This window comes from Carassius gibelio, chromosome B2, assembly GCF_023724105.1.
Source record: "Carassius gibelio isolate Cgi1373 ecotype wild population from Czech Republic chromosome B2, carGib1.2-hapl.c, whole genome shotgun sequence".
Lineage (NCBI taxonomy): Eukaryota > Metazoa > Chordata > Actinopteri > Cypriniformes > Cyprinidae > Carassius > Carassius gibelio.
The window spans coordinates 15492455-15502436 of NC_068397.1; the positions used below are offsets into that span (position 1 = coordinate 15492455).

The 9982-nt window shown below is 37.7% G+C and overlaps 1 protein-coding gene across 1 annotated transcript; it reads right to left on the reverse strand.

Annotated features, from left to right (window-relative positions):
* Positions 1-61: 61 nt before the first annotated feature.
* Positions 62-6534, reverse strand: LOC127950403 (zinc finger and BTB domain-containing protein 47). The gene is made up of 6 exons (XM_052547430.1): positions 6135-6534; positions 3740-4993; positions 2659-2806; positions 2093-2208; positions 1430-1574; positions 62-1336 (listed from the first exon to the last, which is right to left on the reverse strand). Exons 1-6 carry the CDS (start codon positions 6135-6137, stop codon positions 939-941), a joined length of 2064 nt encoding a protein of 687 aa, XP_052403390.1. The 5' UTR covers positions 6138-6534; the 3' UTR covers positions 62-938.
* Between the last annotated feature and the right edge of the window lie 3448 nt (positions 6535-9982).

Genomic DNA, 9982 nt, shown 5'->3' on the forward strand with positions numbered 1-9982 from the left:
CAGATCTGAAAACGTCAAGATTCTTGTCTACAAGTGCAAAAAAGACCAGTTAAAAACAATAAAAAATAGATTTTTCATTCAGAAGATCAAACACTAGAGTCTGCACGAGACTGTGAGAAGTGGATAAACACTAAATAGTGGAGAACAAATGATTTTTTCATTAATAATATATAATACACTGGCTGCTGTTGTTTTTCTGACCTACACGTTCACCCTAAACACATTCATGAATCTGAACATCACCAAAAAACACAAACCATCAAGGTTTTTGAAAATATAAAAAAAAAACAAATGAGCCCTATACTTGACCCAGAAATGTCCATCTGTTAACAACATACAAACTGTAGTCATTCACAATTTAGACAAAGTCTCAGTTGAATTACATTTTTAAGGTGCTTCTGACACAAAATTCTAACAGAAATAATAAGACTATGACAATATTTAAGGCCTAAACAAATCTTTATGAAACCCCTTAAACCAACAAGCCAGTAAAGTGCCAGAAACCGAATCTCCTGCCTGCACATTTCCACCACAAACAAGACCTGCGTTACTTACTAATAAGTCTCTGACTACGCATACATATATCAGGTCATCACCCAAACACAAATAGTGCTAATTAACAAACTTTTACATAAAGCATCTGAAAGCTACATAAACCAAATATTCTGTTGTCTATTTATTATTCTCTTAATATACTGTACATAAAGTATATATGTCTTACATTTTGCATTCTACATTTGGGTAATAGTTTTAGTATCATACATATTTAATACTTTTTGCCTAACTAGGTTTATTAAAGCACAGAGGGCTGATTTGATATGGGAACGGAAGGGATATTAGAGAATATGACGTGAAATCAAAGACTAACATGATATCTCAGACTCTCTGCTACATAAAAAGCATCTCTGCATCACAAAAAGTATAATACAGAGCAGCAGTTACAGGTTCCTGGAGTCTGTAGAGTAGAGCGGCGTGAGGGAACGCAGCTGAGAATGTGACGGACCCCCGTCCACTGAGTGGAGCATAGATGATGATAAAGAGACTATGCCATGCAGATGCGGCCTAATATCTCTCAGTGTTTCCATCCCGACCGCCAGTTGTTGGTTTGCAGCAGCCTGTGTTTGATTGGTAATAGCGGAGGAGTCCAACAGGGGAGGGTTCCTGACCTGGGAACACTTCTCTCGGTGAGCTTTCAGCATGTTGGAGAAGCGGAAGCGCTGGCCACACGCTTCACAGGGGTAAGGCTTTTCTCCCGTGTGCGTGCGCCGGTGACGCTTCATATTGGGACGACTCGTGAAGCTTTTCCCACAGATCTCACAAATATATGGTTTCTCTCCTAAAAAGAACCAGCAGGCCTCTTAGACTGACTGTATATTTCTTAGACTGACTGTGTATTTCTAAGTGCTATACATGTGTACATGCATCTCACCTGTGTGTGTCTTCATGTGTTCATCAAAATACTGTTTCATATTGAAGTCTTTCCCACACCACTGACACATAAACTGTTTGTGTCCGATGTGGATGCTCATGTGAGAGCGCAGCTGGTACTTATACTGAAAACGCTCACTGCAGACCTAAAGGACGAGGAGTGGACACATTTCAGACATGGCCAGCGGTTAATAAAGGAAATCATGAAACCAAGTGTTCTGGTCCTGGATGCTGATTGGTCAATTCTTTGCTATAATCAAAACGTTATTGGTTATTTGTTAACGTTATAGTTCACCCAACCAAAAATGACAATTCTGTCATCATTTACTCACATGGTCCAATAGAGTATATGTAATAAATTATATCAAACAAAATATTTCTTGCTGAACCTACTTTTTGTAATCTCTGTTTGATGCTTTGCACCACAATGACTTTAAATTATATTTTTAGAGTAATTTCTCCAAATTTGATGTGCGATTAATTAGATTAATTAATTACCACATCATGTAATTAATTAGAGTTAAAAAAATGTAATCGCTTACCAGCCCTAATATATATATAATTTAAACATCATTTTAATGTTAATGTACTTATGTTTTATATTATTTTGAAGCAATAATGTATATATTCACAGCTTTTTCTTTATTGCTTCATTTGACCGTACCTCACACTGGAAAGGCTTCTCTCCTGAATGTTGGAGAGAGTGGACCTTCAGTGACATGCTTCTTTTAAATGACTTGCCACATGTCTCACAGGTAAATGGCATCTCTTTTGTGTGGGCTAAAGATGTGCAGAACAAGACAATGATTAGTCAGATAATTCAAGTTTACTGTTTAAAGTATAAGACCAGGAGTAAAGGTCTGAGAGAGGAAGCATTCATTTACCGTATTTTCAGGACTATAAGTCACACTTTTTTTCATAGTTCGGCTGGTCCTGTGACTTATAGTCAGGTGCGACTTATTTATCAAAATTTATTTGACATGAACCAAGAGAAATGAACTAAAAATGAATCAAGAGAAAACATTACCGTCTACAGCCGCGAGAGGGCGCTCTATGCTGCTCACTGAAAACATACAGCGCCCTCTCGCGGCTGTAGACGGTAATGTTTTCACTTGGTTCTTGGTTTATAAATAAATGCGACTTATAGTCCAGTGCGACTTACATATGTTTTTTCCTCATCATGATGTATAAAAAATACGTGTAATTTAATTGAACTTAAAAACAACTCACCAACCATGTGCTTGCGTACATGAGCCATTGTGTAGAATTTCTTCTCACAGATCTCACAAGTGTACTTCTTCTCAGCAAAGCCATGAACAATCTTATTGTGCTCATGGAGCGACCAAAGCTTCCTGAAAGCTTTTCCACACGCTAGACACTACAAAATGAGACAAAAACAAATCTTGTCCATTGCATTGGGTCAGTTACTTTATTGCATTATTTCTTTATCGCAATTGTCAGCAATAAGAAAAAGAAAAAAATGGGTAACTATCTACAATAAGGTTGCATTTGTTAACTTTATTCAGCACATTAACTAACAATAAATAATACATTTATTACAGTATTTATTCATATTTGTTAACACTAGTTTAAAGAAACCTGTTCATTGTTAGTCTGTGTAAGCTCAGGTCCATTAACTAACATTAATAGATACAACTTGTCATTTCAGTGATGTATAAGTAAATGCTGGAATCAGTATTAATGAAGATTAATAAATGCTTTAGAAGTATTTTTCATTGATAGTTTATGTTGACTAATGTTATCAAATGGAACCTCATGGCACTGTAAAGTGTTACCAATAAATGTTTTAAATATCTAGGTGAAGTGCAGAAATATGTATTTTCTGTATTCATCACACCATATGACATTTCACAACCAGAACTAACTTTGCTTTGACATTAAAAGGTCAAAAAAAATATTTTTTTTATATAATAATTAAATGTTTCTATCTCACACACATACACACACACACGCACACCTTTATTTATTTATTTATGAAGAGTTCAGGTGCAAAACCTCTAAATGTTGTCAGCAATTTTCTTCTGAAATTAGCATTTTTATCAGGCCCATGTATTTATGTTCAGTTATTGCACTTTAATTGCATAGAAAAGGACCTATACACTGTCATTTGAGTACAATTAATGAACCTCAACATACCAGCCTGACAAAAATGCTCATTTTAGATGAATATGTTTCAATACATTTTTTTTTTCAATTCCCATTTGCCCAGTAGCAAAAAACAAAATCCATGACAGTGATGCTTTACAAAAAAGGACAAAAATATTGAAAGATAATGCTGGTCAAAGCTTACCTGTATGCTCTTCTCACAGTCGCTCTGCTGATGCAGCAGTAGCTCGCTCTCCATAAGGAAGCGTTTGCCACACTTGTCACAAATATGCATGCGGTTATGAGACACGTTCATGTGTTTCTCCAGGTACCAGCGGTTGTTGAATGTCTTGGGACACCTCACACAGGTGAAGCTCTGAAACTGGTCCAGAAGCTGATCACTGTTCCCTCCATGAGCCGTCTCCTGCCTCTCTCTCACACTGTTTCTCCTGGAGACCATCGCTGCAGCATCCGCAGGGGCCCGCGTTTCTCGTACTGCTCTTTCAGACATGAATGCAGGGGATATGTGTTCTCCTTCCTCTTCACTGCTGCCTTCAGGTCTCACATCATCATCTTCACTTTGCTCGCCTTCATCTTCCTCCTCCTCCATAGCCACATTGTCTCTTGATTCCTCAACAGTCTCATCGCTCCGTCTTCCTCTGCCAGGAAGCTGTTGTCCTGAGGCAGACTGAGCTGCTGCGTTTCCCTCTAAACCTTTAGACAGGTTAAGTGTTTGGTTGTTCAGGTTCAACTCCACAATAATTTGCTCTCTATTAAATGAATCAATATCTTCAGAGTCCTTCAGGTTTTCCATTTCCTTCCCTTCTATTTTACAACCATCTACTTGCACTGGATGCCCATCGCCAACCTGAACAGCATATGGGTTCCCTTCACTTTTCCCTCCAAGGATCCTGGCACAGGTCGGGTCCTTCTCTTGCTTGATCTCCATGTGAAAGTTGGAGTTCACCGAGTTGCTGTTGCTCCAGCTCTGAGTGCCGACTTCCTGTTTGGCTTGGTCCACACTGGGACTGATGTCCAGCGAGCCTCTAGTAATGAGCTCACTGCAGGAATTGGCGATGTTGCTCATCTGGAGCACCGTGGCAGCCTTGAGCACGTCTTGGGCATTGCAGCCGGAGACCAGGAGCTTGGAGGTGTAGATGAAGTTGAGGATCTGCTGCAGGCCTTGAGGCTTGAGGGTCTCCAGAGAGAGTTCCACGCGCCGCAGCTCCTTACTCGACGCAAACAGCGAGTGGAAGAAGGGGCTGTAGGCTGCTAGGACACCCTTATGGGCCTGGAAAGAAGTCTGGTGGTGCAGGAGGACGATGTCTACGTCACATAGATCTGGCTGAAACAGACGCTGCTTGTTCAACCTGTCCATTAAAAAGGTGCAGTGAAGGGCCACATCCTCAACGAGGGAGAACTCTGCAGACGGATGCTCAGCAGTTTTCTCCACTATGAGCTAGAACAGAACATCAGACTCAACTGAGATGCACAGAAACATTCAATGTGTAAATATTAGGTATTGATTTTAATTGCAGTCAAACAACAGGCTGGAGTAACTGTCATTTTAAACGTAGCTGTCGAGCAAATTACATTTTTAAATTCTAGCAAACATGATTTCTATCATGTCTTTTATGCCTTTGTAAATTTAATCAAGAAGGTAACTCAAAAAGAAAAGTATTTTACATATTAATGACATTATAATATATAATAAATAATTTATGTAATTTACAGAGTGTCTAAATCTATATTATATTCGATTCGATTAATATGATTTTAAAATGTATATTGTAAAGTTGTTGTTATATCATATATATTTTAAAAAGATAATGTAATAATTTATATTACAATATTTTATATGCTATGTATCTGAATGATATACAGGCTTTCCAGCTATCATTATATAGTCATTAAATTATCCAGACAAGTAAACAGTGAAGATATGTGAAATATTATATTATATAATAAATATATTTATTTTACAAAACAATTTAGTTTCTTTATTATTATATTATTATATGTCCAAGTTCTACTAGATATACCAACATTATGACAAACAGACAACAGTTCTCATTTAAGCTAGCATTCTCCAAAGCAATGAGCCGGGACAGGTAAACTCTCCGAAGTATATTTGGAAAAATTGTCCCTTTAGGGGTATAACATCTTGTCATTGGGGCAGTACAGGACAGCTTTCTCCCTTCTTAACCTCTATAAAATATATAATAGCATCATAAAACTACATATTACTATACGGATCCTACATACTACACTAAGCTACTAATATGCAATCTTTAGGGATGAAGAAGGTTGCTTTGAGGGTACTGCCCCTGTTTAAAGCACGCTTGTCCTCAATGTAATTAGTTTAGTGGAGGGCGATATTAAAATTTGAACGGATGTTCCGATAATAACAATCATTACATCAGCACCTTATCGAAAAGTAGCAGAAAGTTGTAGAAGCTCTCGACAGATGTGGAAGCAGCATGCTATCAGCACACCTGCGTGATCCTCCAGATGTGACTGATGTCTGTCAGATTCTACAGGCCGAGTAAACATTCACAGACGTGCAGGTAACAAAAAGAGTCAGAGAAGGGTCTTACTACCATGGTGAATCAGTGGTCTCTGTCTCGATGGAGTACAGTCTCCTCTCCTTAGCATTTCACAGCTTCGTTTTCATGAAGAGAGCTGTCATTTATATCCACACTGCGCTCTTCTGTTTAGACATCTGTCCGATTTCGCCATGTCCGCATGCAGAAGGGCTCGCACTCTCGGCCGGGGGAGTGATGATGATTGGAGGTGGAAAATCATATGGGTCGTTTTGTCTGAAGCTTTAAAGCGACAGGGACGTGATTAAACGAAAAGGAAAACACAATTCGTTCGGAGCTAAATTATGGCTACAAATGGCAGAATGATCGCTTAGGTAGAACCATTTTTTGGATGCGTTCGAACGGTCTCCTTAAGCACCTGGCGCCGCTGAGCAGTCAGAGCCCGAGGCAGCGGGGTCAGCGAGTCCACCGCGGAGTGAACCGGTTCACCGCGGACAGCGCTGACGCCTGCAGAGCAACGCTGCGGCCGCGCGGTGGCGCTACAACACAGCTTTTTGGTAGACGCTTTTATCGACGTCACACAGCTGTGACTGAGAGGTTACATTGATTTTTTTTGTTCACCTCTACACCTTATTGGATCTATAAAAGAATGTTACTTTTCATGTTTTGAAGTTGTTGTTTGCTATTTGACGTCTTACTCAGAACTCTTAAAATATTTTATTAACTGACTTAAAAGGTTTTGTGAGAACAATCGCAATAAATGCCTTTGCTATGATCTCATTTTTGCTGTCAGTGCAACTGTTAGTAGATCCCTCCAGAACAATCAAATCTAGTTTATTACAGCCTACTAAAAGGCAAAAGTGTTTATTAAAGACTTTTTCCAAGGGTTGGTGCACATGTCATCAAAAATGACAAAAAAGGCCACACACATGTAAAATATGGGGGATAAAATTATATATTTTGTTAGTAGCTAACATTTAGTAGGCCTATATTTTAGACCTATCTAGTTTAGTTTGTATGGGTTTAGTACCATGGTCTAGTGCAGCTTCAGATTAGATCTGCAGAGGTTAATACTCAGTGTATGCTTTATAGATATATGTTTTTAGGGTTTTGATAGTGTAGAAATAATTATCAGCTGAAAAACACTGAGAGAGAGTGAGAAAAACTTGTATAAAGTTGAAACAACACCAAAAGATGCTCTGACTGTAAACATGAAAGAGCTGTATTGTAAAACAGAGGGACTGGATATGAAATATATCTTAGCTGAGTGTATTATTTACGTTTATGTATTTAACCCTTATGAATATCTTTATTTAGGCTAATTGATGTCACTTTTGACTTTAATAGGATTAAAACTTTTTTTTTTTTTAAATGCCTCACACAATAAGTCCCATGGAGCTCACTGATATTTCATTCTTCCTATAAAATATCTACAGACTAAACTCATGTTATCTTAATCTCTATATGAGACCCAGAGGTGGGTAGTAACGAGTTACATTTACTTCGTTACATTTACTTGAGTAATTTTTCTGGGTAACTAATACTTTTCGGAGTATATTTAAAGATGGGTACTTTATACTCTTACTTGAGTAATTTTTTTGGGAAAAATCTGTACTTTTACTTCGTTACTGTTGGCGACGCTCCTCTCGTTACTTTATCTTAATGCAATGTTATCAATGCTTCAGTTTATTCCAAACGCGCCGTCTACTTTTCTCTGGGCAATGAGCGATGCCCATTCGCGAATGATTCCTTCTTTTGAGTCAATTCTGTTCAAAGGCTAGATCAAACCAATTGGCAAACGAGTGAATTGGTTCATGAATCAGTTTGATTGAGTCGTTCAGTTCCCTGCCGCACGCGCTGAGCTTCGTCTGAAGCGGTTCACTCAGAGTTGTAACGTTTAACATGAGCAGCGTTGAAACGGCGCTATGGAACTGCACTGAATTGAAAGCAAATCTGCAAAGGCTATTATTTGCTTGCGATGGAGATCCTTATTAGATGAACACCGCCTGTGCTGTCTACTGTTTAACAGGTAATAACTTGGGCTACAATCGATTACAGTACACGATACCACTGTGACATTAGTTTGTTGTTGTACGTGTGTGGCTTATAACAGAGGGGAGTCAAGTTGAATGCAGCTTCCAAAAGACAAAAAACAGCCGATTAAGATTTTATTAATTATAATACAATCACACCGGTGCGAGTATGTTCAGCAAGTCATATAATCAGCTGCTAAATTCAGATTTGTGATAGCTTGCTGGCGCTGAGCCAGAGAAAGACGCGTTTTTACAGTGCTGCGCATTATAACCAATCACACACGGTTCTGTTGAGCTTTTGAATGCAATCAGGCCAATCAGAGGTGTTACGATGAGTCATCGCTGAAATGTCGGTGTTTCCTTCACTCGCTCACTGACTGAATACCTCTTTCTGGCGAATTCTCTGGTCAGAAACAACAAAGTGCAGATGTGTGTACGAATCTATAATTAAGATATTGATTTCACACTGTTAACAGTTTCAGTGATTTTAATGGCAGTTTCTGAGAGTGATTGAAATCTAGACTGTCAGTGTAAATGTTATTTGCTCTCCTTCTGAACAATGAAAGATCAGTAGCAATATTTATATCACATTAACTTTCAATGTTAAATTCACATTTAATATGAAGTCAGTCGTATTAAAAATATGTTATGGCATGACACCTATATCTGTTACTTAAGTAAACAGACAAGGTTTTATAATAAATTACATAAATTGGAGTAAAGGCTGATGAAATATATAAATTTTTACTCACACACACACACGTACATACACATACATTACATACATTGTATCTATATATCTACATAAAAATAGGCTCCGTATATATGACCCAAAGTAACTAGTAACTAACTACTTGAGTAGATTTTTTATCCGATACTCTTTTACTCTTACTCAAGTAACTATTCAATACTAGTACTTTTACTTTTACTTGAGTAAATATTTCTAGAATTACTTTTACTTTTACTTGAGTAAAGTTTTTGGGTACTCTACCCACCTCTGATGAGACCGACTGTATATAACAAAACATAAAAAAATTTAGCCATGCACAGAATCCTAAAATGTAGAATGATTTATCTTATTTTGTCTCTTTGTCTTGGGTGTTGTTCTCATGCACAAGTTCAGAGTGTGCTGCAAAAAAGTAATTCATTATAACAACTGCTCTGCTGTAGCACATTTAGTGTTAAACTGTCAAAAGATCACAATCATTGGACAAATGTCTTTAACAACATGGTATTAGAGGAAGGTTGTAAATCATACAGTGGTGTTGAAGTTCATGAGTAAGCTAATGTAAGTTGCAAATAAACATAAATCACAAGGTCTATAAGAAAGGCATCTAATAATAAGACTCTCAAACAAAAATGATTATGGTTGTAATAATGATTTATGGGAATTTAATTATAATATAGTCTTTGAAAATAATTTCCAGATGTGAAATAAATGAGGCTTTTGGACATAAGAATGGGTTGCATGCTTATTGAATTAATTTTTATATCTTGCTAATTAATATGGTGTGATTCTAGGCTGAGTTTCCAGCTCTCTGTGGGAGTCATTTCATTAATTTCAATGAAATCGTCAGGAGACTCTGCCTCCTGTTGGCTCATCTGCTCACAATTATAAACATAATTTTGTTTATGTATTGGAGATCTGGCTGTAATTTTTAACCACGCTTGACCAGCGTTCTGCTGTGACATCAGCACGCTCACTGGTATTCAGACACTGAGAATGACATAAGGAGAGACACACAAAGGGATGAAGAGAGGCAGAGTTACGAGAATAATTTAACAAGGGATTTGGTAGATAAATAAATGACAGATGTGTTTTAGATATGAGGTAAACAAAATGAGATCTGCTTCACCCTCCACTGGGTGCGC

Coding starts and splice junctions, on each gene's coding strand:
- LOC127950403 (XM_052547430.1), bottom strand. Junction 2,209..2,658: donor TGTACGCAAGCACATGGTTG/GTGAGTTGTTTT, acceptor GCACATCTTTAG/CCCACACAAAAGAGATGCCA. Junction 1,337..1,429: donor ACACATGAAGACACACACAG/GTGAGATGCATG, acceptor GGTTCTTTTTAG/GAGAGAAACCATATATTTGT.